The following is a 26,163-nucleotide window of genomic DNA, read 5'->3' as shown; positions in this document are numbered from 1 at the left end:
CCCCTGCCAGCAATGGACAGACGAGATGTGTAAAGGAAGTACACAGCCTTTTAGGTTAATTTATTTTTAGTACCTCTTCTTTGGTACAGGTATTAGTAGTAAAGCTGGAAAATACACACAGGTATTTTCTCAATGAAAAGACCAACTAATTAAAACAGCTGTACCTCTTTACAGCACATAAAAAGCCTTGCTAACAGAATCCTCTACCGCATCAGCGCAAATGGTACCAGCAAAAACTCCTGCGATACAAATGTTCGTTGATATCTTAATTTTGTTGCAACTCATTTTCCTAACCTGTTATTTAATGTATTTGAAGAGTCTTCAAGTTGTGCTGAACTCATGAAAACATTCAGTGCTTGCCAAAAAAAAAAAAAAAAAAAGGGCAAGTGAAACATTTTTCCAGGTCTGAAACTTAGAAGCCCATTTCTTAAAGATGCGCCCATGTTACAGCTCAGGCAACTTACTCATTCATTAAAAAGCACCACTCACTAAGATCTGTATTATATTACAACCACCATCTTGCAAATGACTACTGAAGTTAAATGCTAGCACTAAAAAAACTTAAAAAAATACAAATCTCTTACTACCAGTCTTTAAAGATTTGTACAGATCATGTAAATAGGAAAACACTTTATAGATGTTAAAATCTAAGTCGTCTTTACAGTTCATTCAGCGTAACCAGGTAGTATTCAGCTGTGTCTGGTTTTTTATGCTTGTGTCCATTTTCAAAACTTCTCGAATTGCCATGGTAGCATAAGTGGATGGGGGAAGGGAGAACTCCATCTTCAGTGCCCTGAATTTACCATCTGTCATAAGGGGTAAGAGGAGACACAAAGCAAGAAAAAGTCGTTAGGGGCATAAGTAATGCTTATTCTGGATGCCATCTAAATGGGACTAAAATTTTCCACAACCATCCCCCCCAATCCACAAAACAAAACAACTGCCACCACCATACTCCAATTTACAATCCACAGTGGAATTTCATAAAACAACTTCTTAACATTTTCTCTCAGCAGGAAGTGGTGTTTTAGGGATTTTCTTCTTTTAAAAGCAAAATAAACCTTTGTTCTTTCAAAACTGAATTCCTAGCCTCTCTTCACTTGTTCTGGAAAGTAGGGTCAAAAGACCTTGTGACCAGAGTTATATAAAAAAATCTCCACTGAATTCTGTTAAGTATTTAGGAAGTCTCTTAGGTTCAGCACAAATAATACATGCTCAAGCATACAGACAATTTGTGGCTTAATTGCACCTTCGTGCGTTTCGCAGACATCTGTTGCTAAGCATTTACTCGATGTTACCTATGTCTCTAAGAAAATATAGCAGTCAATACAGATTGCTGGAAGAATTGCTCGCACTCTTGAGAAATAAGGGTCCTTATTTAGACACCTAACTTTGCACATCTTTAATACCATTGCTTAACAGTCCAGTTAGATGAAAGCTCTTCCTTAAAAGAGTTTTCAATATGTAGCAGTTCAAAGCAACAGCCAGAGCAAACTTCTATTTTGCAAACATCAGCAAAAAAATCACCTTACCTGTAGGAAGAACTGGTAACGGTTTTCCTTCCAGCTTATCCAAATCCGTAGTAAATAATGGGATTCTGGGATCGTCATATGCAACAACCTCCCTTTATAATATACATAAGATTTTAAAATTATTTTTAATTATTTAGAATAAAATTATATATTTTATTATTTCACATAAAATTATATATTTTATTATAATAATATTTATTATTCAAATTTGGCAGTTACAGCTGAAATGGAATTTCTAATAAAATAAGGTAAGGCGGCATTTATGGTGCAATAACTGGTAAAGCTTTGCATAGAAGACTCGCCTCTGTTTGATGAAGATTATAAAAAAAAAAAATTAGTGAGAAGTTTCTTTGCATAACTCATCTGTTTTCCCTCATTGGCTGTCAGGATTTTCAGCTATACAAGAAGTATAGTTTATGAAATTATGGGAAGAATGGTGTCAACTCTAAGAATACTTGGGGGCAGGGGGAAGCCTTCATTTTGAAGAAAGCCATCTAAACTTCTTTGAAGGAGCTTAAATACACATTCTACTCTTTTTGCCATTCATTTAACAGAAATCATTCCATATGTAATGACGAGGCTGAAAAAGTAACTGAGAAGCAGATAAGCTTTGAACATCAGCACTAATTAAAGTGTAAACATTTGTATTTTTTGTCTCCCTCCTAAACCCTCTATATTTTTTTTCATTGCATCAGTGGTCAAGTCTTTCTGCACATTTGTACAGTCACCTGTTTAAAAGGTATTTATTCAGTTGCCATGACAACTAGGTTGTATCTCTAACAAAAGTGATTTAGTAGGCTTAAGTGACACAAATCTTTCTGATTGACAGACAGGTAATTGGACGCCAACTTTCTCATAGCAAGACTACAAAAAAACCTGTTTTGAATGCTATCTATCGTGGTTTCAACATAAATAATTATCTATGAAGTGTTCAGGCAAGCCCTTGCAAGGAGGGTAACAACTAGATAGGCGCATGCAACCAGAGGACCAAGGAAGAAATAAGGCTATGGTTCAACTGCGTAAAAAACACGAGGGAAATGCAGAGGAATTCCTCCCTACCTATGCTTCAGTCTCCATGTACATCCCGTGGGTCAATCTAATGGTTCCTGTACTTTCCTAAAGCCATCCCACATATACTCTATGTTGTCAATTCATGTGTAGTTGGCTTTATCCTCCTACTTACCAACTGACATTCTGAGGTCGAATGATAATCTTTCTGTATGCTCCAGAAAGTGAATAATCTCTGATCTTATGCCTCATGTTGTTGATATCGAGATTGTCAGCTACTAGCATTTCCTTGTAGGCCTCACCAACTGCAAGAGAGGAAAGTATTTAATCAGAGAGAGCATAGCGCAGCTGACTGAAACAGCCTCTTTTCATGGATCATTCTTCCCTTATATTTAGCAGTTTTCAGCATATATGGGATAAATATTACACAGAAGTTTAAAATTACTTATTGCAAATCTTATTACCTACAATGTTTGCTTCTACAGTCTGATTAGTAGAGACAGTAACCAAGAAAGAATCTTAGCAAATCAAAATTTCCGCTGAAAAAAAAAAATTACAAAATATTTCATTGACATCTCATACATGCTTTCCAATTATCTAAACTTCACAAGACTCATCTCAGGTATATAGAGAAAAAAAATGGGCCGGACTACCCATTGCTCTATCTTTGAAAAAGCAGCAGAGTGAAGTAAGTTTAAGAGAGCCCTCTGAAGAAATTAGCCAGTAGGGACCTCTAAGTACACTGCCAACAGGAGGAGTAATTTTATTACAGTCTTGTGTCCTTAAGTAAGGGCGGGTGCACGCACACCTGGGGAAGACAGAGAAGGCGATGGAAACACAAGAATATACTGCAGCTAAAATGCTGTCTGGTGCCTTTGATTTGCAGTGCAATTGCCAGCATTACTTCATGCAGTTGGGAATTTTAAACAGGAGTAAGTTAGGCTTACTGTGGGCAAACCCCAGTATAAAAATATGGAACGTAAAAAATTGCAGCTTTTCTTCCAGTCTTTTAACTCAATGTGGTTCAGTGCCACGCCTCATCACAAACAGATCTTTACCTTCCAAGTCCTTCAGAGACGGGTGTTAAAATGGGATCCTAGCTCTGGGACTTATTTCTGACAGGCAGAGAGTCTCAAGAGACCTGACTGGTCTTTTAAGGACAACCAAGTACGAGAGCAGTTCAACCAAACATTGAGGAAAACAAGCATACGTATTGGGAGACTGGTTTGATTAAGTAGGGAACTCATGACTCGGCTCATATGTAGGGACACACGCAGTAGGTGAAAGCTAGGGCCAGCTACAAAGAAAGAATATACAAACATTGTCCAGGCACGTAGGGTTGGGGGTGTTAGGAAAGCCAAAGCTCAGCTAGAGTTGAAATCGGCAACAGACATCAAGAGCAACAAGAGTTAAACTGCAACATCAGGAATGAAAGAATACAAGGAAAATGTTGCTCTGCTGCTAAACGGGGCAGGTGGTCTAGTGACAGACATAAGGCTGATGGTCTCAGCACCTCCTTTGCCTCAGTCTTGACCAGCAAGGTCTCCCAGGCCTCTGCTCCTAGAGGCAAGGTTTAGGAAGGAGAGGGACTACCAGTAGTAGAAGATACAGGCTGAGAGAGCGGGCTCACGTCAGGGTAAAGCTTTTCTTTGTCATCTCTGAAAGATCGTGGAGATCTGGGGAGGTCTCAGGTGACTGCAGAAAACCAAGTGTTGCACCCATCTTCAGAAAGGGCAACAAGGATGATCTAGGGAACTAGACCAATCAGACTCACTTTGGTCCCTGGGAAAAACAATGGAGCTAATCCTCTTGGAACATGTTTCTGGACACACAGCGAGAGTAACAGTGAGAATGGTTTTACCAAAGGGGGAAAAGGAAAAGAAAAACCAAAAAACCCACCAACCTTACTGCCTTCTGTGATGAAATTATTACATCTGCGGACAAGGGGAGAGCAGTGACTGTTGCCTACCTTGCCTTTAGCAAGGCTGTTGACATGTTCCCACAGCATCCTTGTATCCAAGGTTAGAACATTACAGTGGGTGGACTGCTAGATGGGTAAAGAACTGTCTGGCTCATCATCTCAAAGGATCGTCACTAGCGGTTTCAGCTCTACCTAGAAGCTCATTATAAGCACAGTTCCTCAAGGAACTGGGATGTGTCCTGTTTACCTTTATCAGCGTAAGTGGAGGAGCTGGAATTCACCCCAAGTCTCTGGACAAGATCAAGCTGGGGTGGCACTTGATACACCCAGGGGCAGGACTGCCATTCAGAGGGACCTAGGCAGGCTAGAGGAATGGGCCAAGAGGAACCTCATGGCATTCACCAAGGACAAAGTCCTGTCCCTGAGAGTGCTTAACTCCTTGCAGTGGTACAGGCTAGGGAGCAACTCTGCTGACAGTCACCTGGGACTCCCAGTGGAAAGGAGACTTAACAGAGCACCCTGGCCGCAACACAAGCTAATAGCAACAGGACTTTAGCCAGCAGCTACCTCAAGAAAAATTACTGCCCTTTACTGGGCACTCATGAGACTGGACTTGGAATAGTGTGTCCAGTACAAAGTAGATGTTGACAGACTTGAATGAGTCCAATGGAGGACCACCCCAATGGCCAGGGGCTGTAGCCCATGCCCTGTGAGGAGAGCCTGAGAGAACGGGCCTTCTTTAGCTTAGAGAAGAGAAGACTTAGAGGAGAACTTAGCAACTATTTGCTCTTCAAAGTTTCAGACCTGACAGGACAAAGTCTGTCAGGCAAGCTGGCCTGAATACAGCACCGACCTTACTTTGACCAAAAGACTGGACCAGATGGCCTCCTGAGGTCCCTTCCAACCAAAATGATTCTACAGCTCTATCCCTTAATAACAACATCGCGTTCCATGCAGATAATTATAGATCACTCAACCTATTCCATTAAAAACATTTTAGATCCAACATACAGGAGCTGAAAGATATGCTTTTTTTAATATTCTTTTTTTTTTTAATATTCATATTGTTTAATATTTAATTAAACAGATCTGGTTCTTTTTCCTAACTTCAAGTATTTGCTTGGGTTACAAATTCCAGGAGTTTAGTTTGTTTTCTAATTTAAAAATCAAATGCGTTCACTTTTCAATTAATATCTCACCATTTTTTTCCCCTTGTGCTGAGATAAATAATTTTGCCTCGGTAAAAAATTTCTTTCTTAGGAAAAGCTACCAGCTAAAAAGAAATATGAAACAGATTTACGTTAAATGAAACAATGCAGACTAGTATTTTCACAATGGAAGAGGCTGACAGTAATGTATCAGAGCTCTGAAACAGTGTATTTTTTTAATGGTCACCAAGGTTGCATAGACCTAATCTTCCTTTTAAGAACAATCTTAAAGCAGACTTACATTTTCAGAGTAAGTACGTAAGTTAACAGACTTACTTTTATGCTTTGGATAAATAACATCAAATCCAGGCAATGGCATCACTACATCATGGATAGTGTAATTATCAACATCTCCTTCTTCGATATGAACAGCTGTGGCTACAATCAGGACAGAATAATGAAGAGTTACCAGTATGGATGCCTGTGACAGTTAACATCATTAGCTAAATTTAAAATGAACCACTTGATTGAAACAAGCCTACTTTTGAGAGGGATAACTACTGTGTTTTATCTCCACTTAATAGACAACATTTCCAAGAAAAGAAGTAACCGTCTTCAGAGCTGTCACAGTTACCAGCAGAATCACAGCCTGGTTTCCAGTGACTTTTAAAGCTGAATGACATAAGAACGGCTAGATGAACAGTCCCCTAACCAGGCATCCATGAAGGAGAAATATTATAGATGTTCTCACCCCAGGGAAATGCCAGAGCAAATCCAAGTGAAGAAAGTTTTAACTGAGTGGCGTCTCTGCTTTGCAAGATACTAATGCAGACAAAAACTTCTGTGGTTAAAACATTCATAACATCCTTCCATAGTTCTCCATAGCTCAACTAGGTTTGAGTTCATTCTTGAGAACAATCAGTCCTTCATAGTCTCTCTTCCCTATCCAGCTATTTGGAAAAACAAGCAAACCAACAGCTCATGGAAGTGCAATACCTAACTTCCGATTCCTTGCAAAATCTGACTAAAACTGGTCAATGGATTCAGAAATCACTGGACCAAAATGAGCGAGAAGGAAAAGAAAATATCTGTTTATGTGATAAGGCTGACATATGTGCCTTGTTTTCCTAGGAGTTTGAATTACACAGCACCACTGGCTTTTTGTTTGACTGATTTTACCTCCTTTAAGTGTGAGATCTCCTGGTACAGCTCTAAGCCCATATTCTTCTATTCTCTTGCTCACCATATTATTCCACACATAACTCTGGTAGCTATGAATATACATTAAACGATTATTTCTTGGTATCTAGAGGTAAAGGGAAAAAAAAAAAAAGTGAAACGTTAGAAAGATGTATTTTTAGTTTTTTCTCTCATTCGTAACTAAAAATGCACATATTTGAAGTGTTACCTTCTCCAGGAACAAGACTAACATAATTTCTTGGTATACAGATTTTATTTTTGTTCATTACTTGGGAAGAGGGTATGTGAAGAAATAATGCTTGTATACATTTGAAATCCATACAAAACCCCCTTGTGCTTAAATTTAAAAAGAAAAGCTTTGGTTTTATTTTTTATTATTCAACAGCTCATCAAACACATGGGGCTATTATAAAACACTGAATTCATACTCAGCCTCCTGAAATCTTAAGTAAACTTTGCAGATGTGAAAGCACAGTGTTATTCTAATTATCTTCTTCATAAACAAGAAATTACTCCTCTGCTCCTACAATGGGCCCAGTAGTTTGCTGGTGATGAGGTATTTTCTCCAAAGGCTTGATCTTGATTACAGTACTTCAAAATGACAGTGAATCCACCACCTCTATGCCAAGCTGATTCATTAGCACACTATCAGTTTGATTTATACTTTTAAAGCAACAGAAAAACTCTGATACTGAACTTTTGCACAATTCTCAGATCTGTATTATACACGGTTACTAAGTAGGACTGTATTGCTTCCAAAGTACCAGAGAGATTGTTGTATAAATCGGAAAGCTCATTATGCATATATTAATTACAGATGATGTCAGTTACCATGCAGCAGTACTTCAGGCAAAAAGGCAGGATAAATGTAAAGATTTTACACTTAATCTTCTACTCATCAAGCATCTATGAGTCTACTTCAAATTCATCATGATACCATCAAAAGAGCGTTTATTGAAGTAAATACCCCAGAGCACTTTTACACTCACTATGCCAAATGCAGCGATTATGTTCTTCATTCCATACTTTAAGAGTCCACGTAGAAGCTGTCCTTCCACGCACCTTTTTACAGGTAGTTTCTTGAGGGCTGCTGCTGGATCTTTAGTCTTTGCCCATTCTTCTCTGCATTTTACTAAGTATCCCTTCTCAGCTAGAACGAGGATGTAAAATAAAAATATTTTAACTACACACCAAAAAGCATCTATCTCACCTTTGGTTAAAACAGTTAAAAAATTGAAGTTTCGGTCACAGTAATTACACAGATTAACAGAATCACAGAATAGTCGAAGGCTTCACATGGAGTCTGAGCAGACTCTGTGTATAAGTATTCCACTCCCTTTTCACCCCCACTGCAAGAAACTGCACAGCAAGGAAAGAGAAGCAGAAAGGCAGAGAGTCTGAAGACTGCTTCTCCATTGCTAAACTGGCTGAAGTTTAGCATGTGCAAAGCTGTCCTCACAAACGTCCTTTCAAAATTACAAGAATCAAAATCTAAAAGTGCTTTTCCTGAACACACAATTCTTGGAGGAGGAGAGGCAGAAACACTTGATGTGTAATTTTTCAGTCCTTACCTCCTGGTCGTGGTTTTAATATCAAATCCATTACTTCATTCCAATTGTTCTGTAGAATAGCTCTAAGATTCAAACAGTAGAAGTTTATTAAGAACTGACTAAATATATTTTAAGGAGATTTAGCCAAATTATCCAAAAAAAGAAGTACTAGTGTTTAGATTTATGCAATATTAAAAGTAGTGGTATTATGCAGGATACCTGCTAAAGCAAGTTCAGAAACAAGCTCTTTCTTGACTCTAAAATTAGAACTGGCACATGCAATATGCTAGAAAAACATTCCCAAAAATACATTAGAAGTTATACAGGGATAGGGATAAAAAGAAAAATAAAATAAAATAAAGGGGGATGAAACCAACACATACCTGCCAATTTGATATGTAGGAACAGCTGTGGTTCCAAATCTTTGCATTCCATAGTAATTAATGAATCCAATTTCCCTGAGAGAGTGCATTGCTTGCTCTATCTGGTCATCAGTTCCGGTTATGTTTCTAGCATAAGAAGTTAGATTATTAAGGGCTTACACTATTTTGTGATCCCCATAATATTAAAGCTCAACATCAACATTATATAGCATGTATCAAATTCAACAGACTCCTGAGAATAGAAGGACTTTTCTTCTTTTTTGTAACACAAGATGCACTGATATCCCTTACCTATTTAAAGAAAAAAAAATTCTAACAGAACTATCTAAATACATACTAACATATTACCTGAGAACAACAGTGAAATGGTTCCCTTGCAGTTCTCCTAATTTCAGTGGATGGTTCTTGTAACTGAAATTTCCTAATTTGAAGTTCATCAAACATTTATTCAAATGAGCAAGTCTTTGTGCAGTGATTCTAAAAAGAAACACACAGCAGTGACCAACCTATGCTTAGAAAAGCAGATAGTTAAATAAGTATAGAAATGTCAGCATTTCAAAACAAAAAGCGGCAAGTCCAGTTTCCCCAATTTTCTGTTGTTGCCTTTTCAAAGTATTTTAATGAAATATCTAAAAGAAAAGAACAGATAATTCTTAAGGCTACTTATACAAGAGAAAAGGCATACCGTGACAAAGACTGTTAGTACTGTCTTTTCACATCTGTGTTACAGTATGCTCTCAAAAAAAGAGTCTGTTGCAAAAGTATGTTGATGTATACTGTACCCCACAAATGGAACTCTGCTTTATTTGAGTGACTACACCATGAATACACTCCAGTTAGCACAGTCATCAACACACAGATAAGTAACTAGCTACTGTGTAAGCTTAGTGCAGATGAAGGAGTATGAAATCCAACCTGTCGCTGATACCTGTCATTTTTGTTGCTGCTTTTGGAAGCATACCCTGTTCGTTGCATTACTGAGCTGCTCTTTGACACTTCCACTAAAATTTATACCAGGAGAGACAAGTTTGTCAGCTAGCATGGCCAGCGTACTCAGCTCAGAGCAGGCTGATAAATGGTTATGTCTCCTCTCCCGTGCCATCCTTCTCCAAGGCTGCGCAGGAGAGCCGGGTACTGTGGCACTGCTGAACAGACACCACAAATCTGTACATTCCCCCCCCAATCAATGCTTACAACACCCTGAAGCTCTTTGACACAACATTAAACGTGATCATGTTAAAAGTAAACGGAACAGCACCTGAGATGGCTACATCACAAGTCTGGTTAACTGTCATCACTTTGCAAACTTGCCTTGCAGCAACGAGAATCTGGGGCTTCTCACGATTCACAAATTAGTAATTCCTTTTGTGTGTGCAAACATATGCACATGCAAACCACTGGGAGGAAAAATATTAACAATTAAGTAGTGAATACCCTCCTTTTAACAAGGATTTGATCAGATTTCTGGCTTTCAAACCTTGGAATTCCTCACTTGAGGAGTGTGGTTTTCAAGGAGTTGTAAATAGCAGTCCAGACTCCAGCTAGCTAAACAGATATTGTAATATATGACTGCGAGGCATCCATCATCCTCAGTTATGGATGTAACACTAATTTCAAGTGCCCAGAAACCATATAATTATCTTGGAATACAACAAAATAAATCTTATTTTATCTTAGTAGGCAACTTATGGGAGTAGGTTAAGGCAGGAAAAATTCCTCATCATTTTTTTGCCCCTTCTGGCTACTCATAGATGAGCAAAGGCAGTGGTTAGCCGTCTCTGGAGCTGTTCAGAGAGTTCAGTGAGAAAGAAAATAGTATGCCAGCTGGAGGAAGGGGGAAACAAAAATCAGGAAGGAAATGGGACATAATTTTCACTGTGTCATTCTGTTTTTCTGCTGTTGCAAAGGAGCCATGCAGCGTAAGAGCACGTAGGCAATTTGGCCCACTCCTTCAGCCAAATACACGTATCCAGCCTATGACTCAGAGCACCGCTGACTGAAAATACTAGCAATCACCATGGAGTAAAAAAGGATTATAGCGTCTTCGTTAATACATGTGCTTTACAAGATCAGGACCTGAATCCGCCATTTGTGTCACATGCATACCGAGTCTTCAAGGTATTTAGTGAGATATTCAGGTTATCACGGGAGGAGTGCAAATACTACAGAATATTTTTACTTACCTAAGAACAGCAATCTCTTGAACTGTTATAGCCCTTTTATCTTTAGTTCCCATGTAGGAAAATATGTTTGGCTTCACTCTTAAAAGCAACAGTAACAGATATTATGTATATTAAAATAGCTGCAGATCGAACATAATTTTCAGCGTAATTACCTAGAATTATTAATCTTCTTTATAAACAGAAAATATACATATATTCCCCAGAATTAGGCTACAATTTGACACCCCTGAATACATGTGACATTTTCTAATCTCATCTCTAAGTACATAAAAAACAGGGAAACTTCTCTGTTTTAATTATATGTAGACAGATTCACTTTTACCACAACTGTGCTTTCAGAATATGAGCTTTGAAGTACTTCTCTATACACATCCACTCAGTGCACAAATGCGCAGCCACCACTAATTTCACTTAAAAAAGCATATCCATTTCTTCCTTAAACTTCAAATAACATGCCTGTTTGAATACCATGCATGCACATTATGGGAGAATACGAGACGTTAATTTAAAATTTGATCCATTTCTTTCCTTGAGAGGAAAATTTCCTTGCTTTTCCACTTCATACTTTACAGCCTGTGTTACACAGGGAATATTTCCAGTTATTCCAGCTATGGGCACCAGGGGGTAGCAGGAGTGCCATTACATACATTTTTCCACCAAACTATGCTCTTACCATTCTGTTCTCAAATACAAATACTAGTAGTATACTGGTTAGAGTCTAGATTACAAACATTTATTTTTGGACAGGAAGGGTGAGGGAAAAGGAGGGGAGAAGTGGGGAAGTTTCCCTACAAGCAGATCACTGAATTGACCCAATTTCAAAATAGTCCTTCCTCTGCAATTCACTGTGCTCACATCACGCCGCTGGCAAATCTTTTTGTTGCTGCACTTGATGGGGTGAAAGGAACTAAGACGGTGTTGCCATGGAGAAATTAATACATAGAACAAGAGTTTATCAACTGTAACTGCTTAGGAACTGATCAGCATATTATCGCAACAATATCTGACAGGTTCATAACATACTTGCATATATTCACATGCTGGGGAAAAAAACTGGCTTTTAATTCAGGTTATGCACATTGAGGCTTTGAACTGCCGAGCCTTTCTCAGATCAGCCAACTTCAATTGTGGACCTTTTTCCACTGAGGTAGTAGGGTGTACAGTCTTAAATTTCTTGGGATCATTTTGTTCCATTCTCACCTCCTTCCAAAACTTACAAGTTTCAAATTTGATATTTTTGTTTTAAACATTGGCTACAAATTAGGCAACACTTGTGCTGCTCTTACATAATTCTGGAGCATAACATTCACAGTAATGTGAAACATGCTGGGGGGGGACCTGCATGCTAGCCAGGCTGGCAGAAACAACAGCCTTACCTTAAAAATTTGGAGAGGACATTTATGGCATCCATAGTATCCTTGTTCTCCTTGTACAGTACAAAGTGGCAGTAGCTTCCCCTAGATTTTGGCCAAGAGTGTTTTCTTGGATCTTTAAAAACAAAAGGTTAAAATTTGTAAAGTGTCATTTTTTATATTTAATTAATACCTTTGCCATTGCAGCTACATTCAAAACAAATATGTAGAAGTCAATTTCTGCTAATTTCCATCTGCTTTTTTTTAAAAAAAATAAAAAAGTGAATTACTGGCAGCAAAAGCTGCAAGGCACGTTGAAAAAGACCTTCTCCTCTTCCACTGGGCTGTAAACTTATCTTTCATCAATTCTGTCACCTAGAAAATCTTGAATGAAATGGTGACAGTTCCTTTGTTATGAGATTACCTAAAAATATACCCTAGTCATTTAACTGCCACATTGCCTGATTAAATTTCTCAAAAACATTATCATTACGCTGACTTCCCGCAATAAAAGCCACTCTACATTTCATCTAGTGTCTTCTATAATTAATAGATGAGGACCATTGGAGCCCTGTTTGTGGGAAGACTACAATAATTATTTGTAGTACTAACATATTCTTTATTTCTGTAGGATTTTTTCTGTATGTCACGCGAAAGCATGGGTTGTATCTCTACAAAAGCCTAAAAAAAAAAAAGTATACTCACAAAAAATTTAATGTGAATTCTTTTTCAAAAGTCCTGTGGGAGAGAGAAATCTGGCACAACAAAGAGAGAAATCTGGCACAATAGAGACATTAACAAATAATTCAAGCCAGATACTGTGCCATGTTTAGAGAATGCCAGAGGGAAAGATAACTTCAGCTCCTGCAGACTAACAGCTGATTTACAATTCTGTACAATTATTTGGCCTGGAGAGGGAAGAAAACTGTCAGTGTATTTGTCAAGCTTTTTTGCACATAAAAGCCTCCAGAGATAAAACTTTCCTTTTACAATCATCCACTGTTGATGGCATTACTGGGAAGGGGGATTGTTTCTACACAGGTTTAGCAACTAATTTTTAGGTGCTTTGTTTATCAGTTCTTTGTTTTATAAGGACAAAACTAAGGATTTGTTCTGTTTTAACTAAGAAGTCCCTTATCTCTCGGTAGCCACCAAGCAGACATTCCTGGTTTTGTACAAAAAGGGCTTAAGTGTCTTTCGTAACAGCAAAAGCTGACTGAAAAAGCCAGCCCGATTCCAGTATATAAACACCAATGCAGGAAGGAAGTTCTTGGGAAATTTTGCTCTTTTTGTTCATGTTAGTTTAATAAAGCCCAGATATCCCACGCAGACAGTGAATATGTTTAATTTTCCTGAAACTTTCTGGTAAAAATAATTCTTCTTGCTTTTTTTGAGAAGCTGCCATCCATACACACACTTCTGCAAAAACAATTTTGCATGCTACAGTATAAAATACTATACATGTAGTTTTTAATCACTTAAAAATTATTGCAACGCCTGCCTTGTACCATCAGTTTCTAGGCAAACCCTCCCCCCAATGGAGTTTTCTAGGACCTAAACTAAGCAGTATGGTCCAAAGCCTGTTAAGAGACCTCATGCTCCTGATGGTTTCCCTTCTGAGCCACCACTGTTCTTAAACACAGTCAATGAAATACTGCATTCAGCTTGAAGAGCAAGGTCCCTCATGAAGAACTCGGTAATTAGAAGGGAAGAGAGGAAGACAGAGCGTGATACACACGGAAAGTCTTCTCCAGCTGGAATTAGTCTTTAAATTTAACTAATCCATCTTGCACACGGTCATTTCAACATCCTTCAAAAAGTGAGCCCTAATCTGGGCTAGACTAAAAGGACTCTATAGATACTATTATATACCAACGAGCTCCTCACGCTTTGGGCATCACAGCTATGCGCCTATCCACCACACTGCTGGCCATGCTGAGTACTGGGACTCTGCAGCTACAGTCCCGATATTTAACCACTCCTCACCCAATACTTCAAAGTATTCAACTGGGTAGATGGACCAGAGGGACAGTCTGCAGTCCTTATTGCTATGTTTCAGAGTTATGTTACATTTTTGACAGTTAAATCGTATTTCCAAGCCCTTTTTCCAAACCTTTTACTGCCAACTCAAGGGCTGGAAGCTCTTTTTTGAATATCAGGATGTATGATATATACTTTTAAAGTTGTATAAATACAGATAGTGGTGTCTGAAATACAAGGCTGAAGGGCAAAGGCTTGGCGTAAGGAAATCAATGGAAATTTTACCATAGATGTCAAACAGTATAGTCAAAACTGATAATTCACATCACTTCTTACTGGCAGACTTTCTCTGCACTGAGTCACTACTGCCTATATTGCACTAGGAAAAAAGAGGTAGCGCAAGCCCAATTCTTGGCTGTTTCCAGGAATTTTAAGCATTCCTTATGTGTAGGGTTTTTTAATTGTTACTAGTTTGGCCAGTCTTGTCGCTATTTAGGAGGTCGTAATGGTTGGCATTTCATTTTGTTAGCATGAAATGTCAACATCTCTTACCTGTTGCAGTTCTGACCTCTGTCCCAATGCATAGCATAAAGAGCACAAAAGAGCAGCATTTAATTTTTAGACTGTCGAAGGGTTTTTAGAGGTGAACATGCAGGTTTATGGTTATGGGATTGTTTATGCTTTAGAGAGCATCCAACAGTTAGGTGGTGGATGACAGCAATTTAGACAGTTATGCAATGGAATCGTGCAGAGGCAAACAGTGAACATATGGAAAGCTTCAATTGGAGATGCAACAAACTTCGTTTGTGGACAATGATGAAACAGCAGTTTACTGACAATTTAGTAAGGCAGTGTTTTAAGTATTCTGGGTGTAAACTTAACTACAGACACAAAGCAGCTTCTAATTTTAAATTTTAGGAAAGCATGTTTGGTAACCTTTTACATTATCAACACAAATAATCAGAGGTCTCTGCTAATATTCGAATATTCTACACTTCTGAAATGTTTCTTGCCTGGGGAACCCACTCAGGACTAAGACGTGTTAGTGGCTGTATAAACACGCAAGATAAATATAATCCTGACTAAAAAGAACTTGCACTCTTAAATCCTCCATTCATAAGCATTTACACACACTCACTGAAACTGCACACATCTCCACCAACATGCACAGGTGTTTGTAGCATCACAACTTAGGAATCCAAGTTTAAATAGATGATGCTCCTCTGCATCACAAGATGGTGCTCCAGATAATGTTTTAATCCTAGAGACACATCACTAAATTCTTTTCAGTGTATTTCAAATACTTAAATTCTTTTATACAGTATCTGTTAAATCAGACTGGTCAGCTTAATAACAACCACTTGACTGTAACAATGGCTAAAGAATAAAAGCAGCAGAAGGACAAGGTGGAGGTAAAACCATTACAAACCAACAGAGAACAAAACTGGCTGAGGAAAATTTTGTGCTGGTAAGTATACATACTCCATGCATAAAGCATGCAAACACACATTTTCTAAACATGGTTAAACAAGGTACACAAACACATTACAATCCTACCAATAAAAGTACAACATTCCCATATTTGCTCAGAACAAACCTTAAAAAATAATAACTAAACTGAATGTGGAGATGGTGTTATTTACCATTTTAAATTATCTCCTTATCCTTTCTCCATCTCCTTTATCTTTAAAATGAAAGGGCTAGGCTTACATACTGTCATTTGAGGTAGGTTGAAATGACATAGGAATGCAATCAGTTCAAACCAAAACTTAATACCTTTCGTTAAATGTGCAAAATTCTGCCTGTAGACAATCCTCTCAACTTACAGTAGCAACAAAGTTCTAATAACATTAAAAGATGTAGAACACTTGAATTTAACCCCCATAACCAAAATAATATTTGGCAAGATTAAGGTGGATAACACTTCATTTTGAAAATCCTTCATTACTTTGATTATTCCAAAATAGTAACTGTGATTTATAATGAATAAAGACAATTTTCTGCAAATATAATTAGCCTTGGAAGCACAAGTAGCCTTAAAGATCATGGTAAATATGTTTATATAAAACTATAACTCTGAGAAAACAAATAGGTGCTTGTCTCTATTCAAGTCATTGAGAATATTATCATGGATTTTCAAGACAGTCAAAATGACACCGACTGTCAGCGTAATGTACGCATTTCAATTACAACCTCTTACTTCCACAATGCACGCTTACAGAGGTAAGTGTTCAGGTCAGTTCATGAAAGCTAAGTTCAAACAATACTGAAAATAAAGCCCCTATTTTGCCTGTTCCCACTGAAATAGCAGAAGATCCTCTCACTTCTAACATGGCTGGATTTGATGAATGATTTGGAAAGAAAAACAAGTAGAAATTTAAATTTGAGACACTCCTTGTGTTCCTAATCATTTCAGATGCACAGCATCAGTTGCCCAGAGGAAAAAACAAAGCCAGGCTATATTAGGAGGTACGTTCCACTTGAAGGACTTACTAACGATTTTTATTCTTGGGATAATTTTAGCATTTACTTTACCCAACTGCTGTGATACTGAAACTCACTTGCCAGTGCTTTTTTCCCAGCAGCATGATAAGCAATAATGTATTTTTTTCCATCTCGATCTTCTGTTTTAGTCTCCAGTCCAGGAAACAAGGACTTCACAGCCTGATGGATAACTGTTCTTTTTTCTTTGGTGTCTTCAATTACCTGTGTTAAAACACACACATGAAGAAACCAAATAAAGTAATACAAAATGGGAGGGATTCTCTTGGAGTTCAATTTTGCATCTTTAAAGAAAACCCACCAAATCACACTAATGTACTGAATAGGTATACTTTTAAAAGTCTGGCCTACTTATTAAAATTAGTTTGAAAAATAATAAATAGCTCTGTTACAAACTCCAGTCTCAACATTCAAATAAGAAAATTCTCAAGATTTATTCCGCTCTTCTGTGCTTAATAAAATTCCCTCTTCCAATGAAAACTCTGGCAAAATGAAGTTTTTCTGTATGCATTAAAGGAAAAAAAAAATGGCTAGATAAGATTATTTAATGTGTGAAAGCTTATTTGAAATTACCAGATTTAATCCTACTCATCTCTGTGTCCCAAATTTAGCTCAACAGTTATTCTTCAAGCATATGGAATATCTGGATGTTTAAAAATACCAAGCTTTAATTTCATTTTTTACCTTCTTATTTTTCTTGTTACAGAAGAGCGTATTTATCTTCTTTTCTATCAAATTACTAAACACTGACCTTGAAAACAGTCCTTCATCAGGATGGATGTTTTATTTAATCCTTCTTACATAATTATCCTATAAAACACTACTAGACAGAAAACCAAAATACTGCAAGAAAATTTTAACACCACAGAAATTAAGACATGTATTTGAATTCATGCGTACAGTCCCATCAAAATCACGACAACAACTCATGTGCATGCATCTGAGTATATCTGTAAGGCTTTACAGAATTGAACCCCAAACTGGAAACATTTCGGTATTACTTGCTGCATCATGTTCAAACTACTTTTGTACCTTACATGCACTAGAAAGCATGTACCTTTCACTCATTCACTCTCTCATCCTCCTCCCCCACCCCAAACTTCACATCACTTATTAATTTTACCTCTATGGCAACACTAGTTTCCTTATTCTTAAGAAGCTGAAGTTCCTCTAAACGTTGCTTGTCTTCATCCGATAAAACTGTAAATGTTTCTTCTGATGGGTCCTAACACAAATTTGGGGGGAGAAAAACAAACATCCAATAACCCTCACAGAACAACATTCAGCCTTTTAATGTTTTTGCTTAAGAAGCATAGCCATTACCAAATCTTTACCTCAAAATTTACCTCATCATCCACTGGAACAGAAAAGTCATCTAAATGGCTCACACGTCCATCTTTGCCTATTTCATGGACAACAAAGTCTGAGTATCTGACAGGAAAAAACACGCATTAAAATTGTAATAAAAAAATAAAAATCTCACATCACATAAAGTCCTTTCCCAAGAAGCTGTTTGTTAGCAGAATTCATTGAAGAATTCTGAATTCACATAATTCAATTCATGTAAAAGAAACTTCAACCATGAGAAAGCTGTACCTATTCTCACCCCTCAGAATGATACCACGAGGACACAGAAGAAAGTCTGGCATATCTAAACACAGCAGACTTCCTTGCAGATAACCGAACACCTGCTGTAGTTATTCTGAGTCATTTCATTCCTAGCTTGCAGAGATCAGTAACGCAGATCCTCAATCCCAGTCATTACTGACAATTAAGACTCTACCGCATTGCTACAGCGTGAACACAAATGCATTAACTCTGTCACTTCAAACAACCTGCAGAATAAAGTGTGTATGAGCCACTCTAAGGAAAGGAGGACAAATTCAACTCTGTTACATATATTCAATTATAGAGAACATCTTTCAAATAAACAGTTACTCTGCATACTCTATGATAGCAACAAAGAATTTGACCATCCTGACTTTAACAGAGCACAGAGAGTCTATGTTGCAATTGCTAAATGATTTTTAAGTAACATCTGCTTGTACAGGAAAATAAAAGAAAAAAATTCTTAGTCTATGAATGTTGAAAGATGAATAAAACTTAACCATGGGAATGTTTCTACTGTAGCTCCCCCAAGCCTCTGCCATACATCATATTGGTAGAATTCCTCCCCGAGGAGCATTATGTGTCCTCTCTCGTATTATCTGTAGCTGTCTAGACATGCTAGTGACTGGTACCATAAAAACGCCAGGACTAAATTAATGCTAGGCGTTATAAACTAGGATCAAAGAAAAACCATGAGCCCACAAACGTTTCTACCACCCAGCTACCCTTGGCCACCCCGGTTCAAAACTGGCAGATTTCCCAGAAGGATGTGCAGCACAGACTGTGTTCCCCAGTGAAGGATTATGCTAGCTGCTTAATGCTGCAAATAAAGGTTAAATACATACATAATATGTACATATCACTTTATTATGTAGAATGATCTATATATGAAGCCAGTATTTAAAAACAGGGACTTCTTGGTGTGTAAACAAAGCACCCTTAACTGCTTTGCTAAGTCAGGGCAACAATGATTCTCACTTCAGTGAGTTTTTGTATTTGCATTCTGTTTTATTCAGAGATGTTATTTAATTTAAAAACCCTAGAAGTTTCATTAAAAAAAAGCTACAAAAACCCAAACATCTTATTAAGTATATAATGTAAAATTCCACACCCTGAGTTATAAAATTCCCTTTTGTGTTTTGTAAATGACATTACAACTGAGCAGACTATAATTTAAAGCCTAGTGGACCATCTGAGAATATACATGTTTAAAGATATTAGCACAAAAATGTTAGGGAAAAGCAAAGAACCACAGAGGGATGGTTTCAATACCGTTCTCCAGTGCGTCTTTTATCAGCACTGAAGAGTGGTACAAAAAGTGGGTGTACCACATAAGGTTTTATGCTATACGCTGCTGCCAGAGAGCAAGACAAATGGCAAATGTCAGTGTAATCAGGTATTTCTGTCCATACACAGCTTCTTTCTTCAGAGCTGCATTTGACAGGGAAGAAGCAGGGGGGTGGGGGACGGGGACGACCAAAACAAAACAATCTAGAAAAGTCCCCAATTAAACCTTTCTTTCAGTCTCAGCACTAGGAAAAGAAAGTGATGAACTTCCCAAGTGGCTGCACACAATCCAGTTGCATCCTGCAAGTCAGAAAAGGAAAATGGAGAACAACAGCTGCTTAACACAAGGAATTAACATACATAACAAGACAAAGAGTTACCTCTCTTTTAAGATTCCAGAAAACCCTTTATGAGAGCTAACAAATTTAGTTATGCCAACATCACTTTCTGTCAGTCCATGCTTCATCATGTCTGCAAAGCTCTCTGGATCTCCATCTTCATCACTGTCCTCTAGTTCCTCATCTTCCTGCTCCTCACTTTCCTCATTGGGGATTATTTCATTTTTCGTGTCCTCAAGCAGAGATTTGTCAGGTTGTTCTGTTACAGTCTCAACACTCTGCCTAGAGTCGTTCCCTGTCTTAGACTTCTCCGAGATCTTCTGTCTTTTAATTTCGTCTGCATTAGCCACATTGTCCTCAGAGCGAGGACGTTTCAAGGATACACTATTCATTTCTACAGTTTCCATGTTTAAGGCACAGTGTAGAACAGAAAGCGCTGAGAAGCAAGAAGAATGGCTTATTTCCTGTCTGCTTAAGAGCAATATCAATATATAGTCTCTTCACTCCAAGGACTCTGCGCCCTGCAACAGTTCAGGAAAACCACATAACTTTCTGCATTTTTAAGTTAAGCATCAAGTAAAAATTTAGTATGTACAGTATGTACTTGGGAAGAGGGAAGGGAGATGTTAAGGGGACTTAATACCCACCCAAGGCAGCATGCACGTTAGGCTACAGACAAGCAGGATTCAATACTGCACCGACCATTTACCACCATCGTCACCCTTGCCAACTCTTACATGGCTGCATCCAGCCCTGTGCACACAGGCTCTGCTGTCAATAGCAATTTAGTGCCTAAGAAACTTTTTGTTCCCAAGCCTTCTGCTAAACATGACTACTCTTGATAATTCCTTGTTCTAATAAGATTCTATCTTACAAGGATTGAGAGAGGATGGCTCGATTCCCCCAAACCTTAAATCTCATCTCTTCCTTTTCTATGTTCATCTCTTCTAACACACACAATCCCACACGAAACTCAAGGTGGCAGCAATTCCGACCAAAAGATAAGAGGGATGAGATAACAAAATCATTGAATGAGTGGGACAAACAAAACAACAAGCAAGTGGAATGATCTCTGAGAAGAACATGACTACTCACGCTGGTGGAGCAGAGCTCTGGCGCTTTCCTGGCAACTTGAGCTGCCACCTTTGCGTCACCAGAACTAGTACCTTCAGATCTGAAAAACAGAGGAAAACTAACTCTTTGAGAAAGTTTTAGGCAAAAAAGCACGACTATGTATGAATGCGATCATTGCAGAAACCAGCCACCTCTGGCCCCAGGTATCAGCACAGGAGCAGACACAACTACTCAGACGGACAAGTTAATAACAAATAGAATTGTGGAAGTGTTACCAACCTAGTGACATAACACAACATTGCTATTTAGCAACCTAGAGCAGAGAAGTTTCGTTTTATTTCTATGTTTATGAAAGGAGACCAGAGTTCCTATAATCAGGCAACGACAGGACCTTTCTCCCAGCATCACCCAACTGGCACACTGGTGTATTGGGGATAAACCGCAGGTTTTGGTAGCAGGGGGCTGCATGGGAGGAGGCCATCAACTGCCCCGTGCTGGTCATGGCCAGTTCCAGCTGTCCATAATGGACAAAACCCAGTGCCTGCCAAAACTCCAACTCAACAGATGAGCACACTGTGCCTCTGCTCCAGCTTATTTAAGAAAGGCAGGAGCTATTGGTGGCAGAAAGTGCAACGGGAAGCACAGTAGGAGGCACGTGACAGCATACTGAAAAAGACACAGGGGGAGGGACGGGGAAGGGGACATTGTTGGGGACACGGCTGGAGGTGCGATCTTGGAAGGAGGCTCTCCACACCAGAGCAGGGACACCCCTGAGAGGACTGCAGCCTGTGGAGGTGTCCAGGCTGGGGCAGGGACATCCCTGAGGGCACTGTGGCCTGTGGACAAGCCCACATGGCAGCAGAAGAAATGAAAAAGAAGGAGCAGCGGAAAGAAACCTCCACGCACCAACCCCAAGCTCCTGCACCACTGCTGCCTCACCCAAGGGACAGAGTGCAACCTGTGGGGACAACCAGGGGAGGGGAGACAAGGAAAGCAGGGGAGGGGAGGTGTCTGGAGTGAAAGGAAGGAAGAGAAAAGGAGTTTTCTCCAAGTGTTTGTTTAACTGGTTGTCTTCTTTGTATCTCACTAGCCAAACCAGTAATTAAAAGTTTATGTTAATTGGCAATAAATTAAATTAAATTCCCCGAGTCAAGACAGTTTTGCCCACAACAACAGGCAAGTTTCTAAATTAATAGGATTCCGCTGTTACTAAGAAATTAATCTAGGCACAGAGCAGTATTTTAGAGCTACACACATCATCCTGTATTATTTCTCCAGTCACTAGATAGCATATTCTATTTAATTTTAAAGGGTATGTTTTTAAAGGAAGACTCATTACTAACTCAATAATCACCACGTGCTGAGCTGTTAACTGTTACCAGCTAGCTGTTAGCCACTGCTGATTTCGTTGGCTGGACTTTCCGTTGTAGAGGTCGCAAACTTAGGGAAAAGAGGCAGGAACAACTGTTTTAGGAACACCCAAAATGTTTTGCTCAAATGAAGAAATGAAAATGGGCACTAGAAAAAAGAACGGTCAAAAGGGAAATAAGGAGAGACTTATGAAAAAGTGTATGATGCCTGAAGAGAGGAGTGACAAAATACACGCAGAAGAAAGCAGAACAATTAGCAAATCAACGTACCTTCAAGCAGAAAGCATCAATTTCAGTTTGTCCTCAAATAAAGTATATAAAATCCTTCTTTAAAAATAAAAAAAAATTAAAAATCATACCCAAAAGAAACAATTCACCAGCATTTCCAGATTCTTCTCCTGTGTTCCCAAATTTATGGAGCCCAGGTTATAAAGCACTGATGTGGAAAAGGCTTCTAGATGGCTTGTGAATGTCTTTGCATGGCGAACAAAACACCGCTCAGCACAGTGAAATCCTCTGAGACACCTGCCAAAGGAGGTAACAAGAAAAATCTCATGTTTTTTAAATAAAATTTTAATACCTAGTTATTGAATGATACAAACTGTTAGAAAAATTTAACGTTGGCCACAAATACTCCAAAGTTGTCAGATACGGCCTATTCTCACAGCAGAGGAATGACTCACAACAAAGTACTATCCTGTGCCAAATGGTGGCCGTCATCTGGGAAAATTTCTGCAGGATAATTACTTGAAGAAGCAAGTTGAAGTGAGTGGGGCACACACAGTCTCACTTGTGTAGATTGCTAGTGAGAGGCGCCTATTATTTTTTGACAGCTGCTTGACCGTCTCGGCCCTTTTCGTAGCAAACAGGTGTTTCCATAAAAGCCAGAATCTGCATAAACAGCAACTCCGCAGCAATTTCAACAGAGACTGTGTTTTAGCAGAGATTGAATTTACTGCTACAAATAAAGGGCTTGATTCTCCCCAGCAAGAAATGCTGAGCGATTACTTCTGGTGTGGTACCTGTCAGGCAGGCACGGGGGCTGGCGGGGGCTGTGGGGTGCTTCCCACTTAACACAATAAATAAAAGAGTAGGCGCCCGCCAGCGCTGGGTGCGAAGCCGGTTTCTCACGAGACGAGGCAGACGGGATGAAGAGGCGACCGCCGAGAGGGCACGATGATACAGCAGCGCCCCAAAGCAGCCCCTCGGGCGGGGCCAGAAGGCGGCGGGGAAGCCGCCCGGGGGCAGGAGGCGCCCCCCGGCCGTGCGGGCGGGGCCGCCGGCGCCCATCGGCGGCCGGGCGGCGAGGCGGCGCAGGGGGAGCCGGGCGGGCAGCCGCGGCAGGCAGCGCTGGGGCGGGCAGCGCTCGGGCGAGCCGCGCCGGAAGAGCGGCGGCGGGTCCCGCGGCCCGGCTCTGCCGCGCCAGCCCCGCGGCTCCGGGGCAGGGCGAGAGCAAGGCACGGGGCTGGGGCAGGCGGGAGGAGGAGGCGGCAGCGGGAGGAAAGGGCTGCCGCCGGGCTCCCAGCACCACGCGGTTGCCGCCCGCCCGCCGCGGGAGCCCCGGAGCGGGCCGGGGAAAGCCCGGCGCAAGCGGGGGGAAAGATGCCCCGAGGCCGCGCACCCCCCCGCCCCGGCCCCGCGCCCGGGCTGGGAGCGGGAGCTGGGAGCCGGCCCCGCCGCGGAGGCCGCGGCTCCCGCCCGCCCGCCGAGGGGCCCCGGGCGGCCGCGGCTGCCGGGGGAGGGCGCGCCTCCGCCCGCCGCCAGGCAGGAGCCGGGGCGGGGGTGCCACTTACCCGCACGCCGGCACGGGAGGACGGGCCGGGCGCCAGCGCCGCGGGGAAGGAGGCGGCGGCGGGAGCGAGCGGCGCGGGCCCGCCCCAGCTCCGCGTGTGCGGAGGCGGCCTCCTGCCTGCGCCCGCCCCCGGCCGGCCCCGCCGCCGCAGCGGCCCGGCCCAGCGCGGCCCTTCGCCGGCGGCAGCGCCTCCGCGCCCCGGCGGCAGCGTCTCCGCGCCCCGGCAGAGCCCCGCAGAGCCCCCGCTTCGCCGTACGGGGCTCGGTCGCGCCTCCCGGAGGGAAAGCGGCGAATAACCCGCGGCGCTGGCCGCCGGCTCGGGTCCCAACGCGGGAGGAGGGAGATGCCATTAGCAGGGCGCCTTGCGGCGGCGTAATCCTCTTTAATTAGAGAGCTCGCAGGCCGGGCTGGCCGGTGGGCGGCGGGGAGCGGCGGCCCCGGCTGATCCAGCGAGGGGGAGGAGGGGGTCCCCACCGAGGGGCTGCTCTTGCAGACGCTTCCGTCACCTCTGGCCTGCTGAAGCGTCCTTTGACAGTAAAAAACTGTTGGAAGCATCTAGGGGAAGCAGCCGAGAATTTAGAAAAGAACAGCGACTCCACAGAAAAAGTTTCAAATTCCAAAATGCAGCTATAGCCAAAGCAGGGAGGGATGTGTGTCAGCGGCCTTCCTGAGCTCCCCTAACATTTGAAACAGATTGCACTAACTGAACATGAGTCCCAGGACACCGGCATGTTCGAGTACCATTTGAAAACCTACACCATATCTATGCAAATCATGCTACCATTTTAAAACCAAATAAAACCAGGCTGGATCTGTGCTATGAGTCTTTTCTGACATTGTCAGAATGTCATCTTCTACCCTCCTTTCTATTTTAAGCAGTGGTGCAAAGAATGTCTTTTCATTAACTTCAACACGTATGATTTGTCTTTACTGTGAAGACCCTTTGTGTCATATCTTAATCCTAGCCTGCCTCGGCCTTCCTCTTTGCCAGGCTGTTAACACTACTCTCTAGTTTCTCATACTTCTCATTCTCTAGTTGTATTCTATTCATCACACTCACATGCGATGAGACTTACAACTGCTATGCATATACGGGTGACTTATTTTCTCACCCCTTGTACTTACTTTCTTGTTCTACTCCAAGAGGGGAGGTAACACAGTGGAGTGCTTTGGTTTGGATTTAAAAAATCCCAGGTACGCACGCATTGCTCTGTGGCTGGCTTATAAAAGACCACATCAAGGAAACGCATGTTGCAGTTAGCAAGGAAGGAGCAAAGATTTGTGGCTGTCCTTAGTTCTGAGCGGAGATGGATCCATAGAGATTCATTGCATCAAGTACTAGGGGATCAAAGCTGTGTCTATGTCACAGCGCTTTAGTTTACCCCCTGTCCACCCTTCATGCTTGGAACTTAAATAACCTACTAGAAACCAGCAGGGGTATCAGGAATGGGTTTAATGTGCTCCTGTGAACAGGTCAACAGTGGACTGGAAAGAGCGATGGACATCAGTGATCGACAAGGCAGAGTCCTTCTGCAGACTGTGGCACCACTGAGGAATCCAGACCTCGGGCTACTGTTGTCCAGCTCCGGGGCTGTCCTGGGGCGGGGGGCAGTACCAAAAGAGCTGTGCGTCATCTGAACGTTGCTGTCATCTGGCCAGTTACTATAGCCACGGTATATAGATGTTGAAAGGTAGTTCCTCCACCTCTCCCAGGCAAAGGCATATTATCTGGTTGAAAATATCTGGCTGGGGGGATCCTTCAGCAAGACTTCTACCATGCATCGGTCCAGCTCTTTTTCTCATGTAAATTTTTGCTTCTTTCATCTTGCGCGGGAGAAGTTCCCTAAAATACTTACTTTTCCTCCTCTGAATTCCTACATTAAGTACCTCCCTGTCTAGAAAATCCTTGTCAGTAATTAAGTAGCTTGTATGTTA

The 26,163-nt window shown here is 40.9% G+C and overlaps 1 protein-coding gene across 6 annotated transcripts; it reads right to left on the bottom strand.

The window, feature by feature from the left end:
* Positions 1-43: 43 nt before the first annotated feature.
* Positions 44-24,328, bottom strand: PUS7 (pseudouridine synthase 7). 6 transcript variants are annotated; one of them, XM_087765723.1, is made up of 19 exons: positions 24,230-24,328; positions 22,707-22,961; positions 21,088-21,166; positions 20,035-20,513; positions 18,094-18,190; positions 17,883-17,984; positions 16,819-16,963; positions 14,810-14,827; positions 12,302-12,413; positions 10,926-11,003; positions 9,091-9,219; positions 8,743-8,868; positions 8,381-8,442; positions 7,799-7,959; positions 6,789-6,915; positions 5,946-6,047; positions 2,716-2,845; positions 1,533-1,624; positions 44-806 (listed from the first exon to the last, which is right to left on the bottom strand). In XM_087765723.1, exons 4-19 carry the CDS (start codon positions 20,397-20,399, stop codon positions 670-672), a joined length of 1,983 nt encoding a protein of 660 aa, XP_087621849.1. In that variant the 5' UTR covers positions 20,400-20,513; positions 21,088-21,166; positions 22,707-22,961; positions 24,230-24,328; the 3' UTR covers positions 44-669. The 6 variants fall into 6 exon arrangements, with proteins under 6 accessions (XP_087621849.1, XP_087621848.1, XP_087621851.1 ...); XM_087765722.1 differs by having other exon boundaries at positions 22,796-22,961; XM_087765725.1 differs by having other exon boundaries at positions 18,106-18,190; positions 22,796-22,961.
* Between the last annotated feature and the right edge of the window lie 1,835 nt (positions 24,329-26,163).

This window comes from Nipponia nippon, unplaced genomic scaffold (assembly GCF_047370975.1).
Source record: "Nipponia nippon isolate SJK-2023a ecotype South Korea unplaced genomic scaffold, ASM4737097v1 scaffold_3, whole genome shotgun sequence".
Lineage (NCBI taxonomy): Eukaryota > Metazoa > Chordata > Aves > Pelecaniformes > Threskiornithidae > Nipponia > Nipponia nippon.
This window is presented reverse-complemented; position numbering and strand designations above follow the sequence as displayed.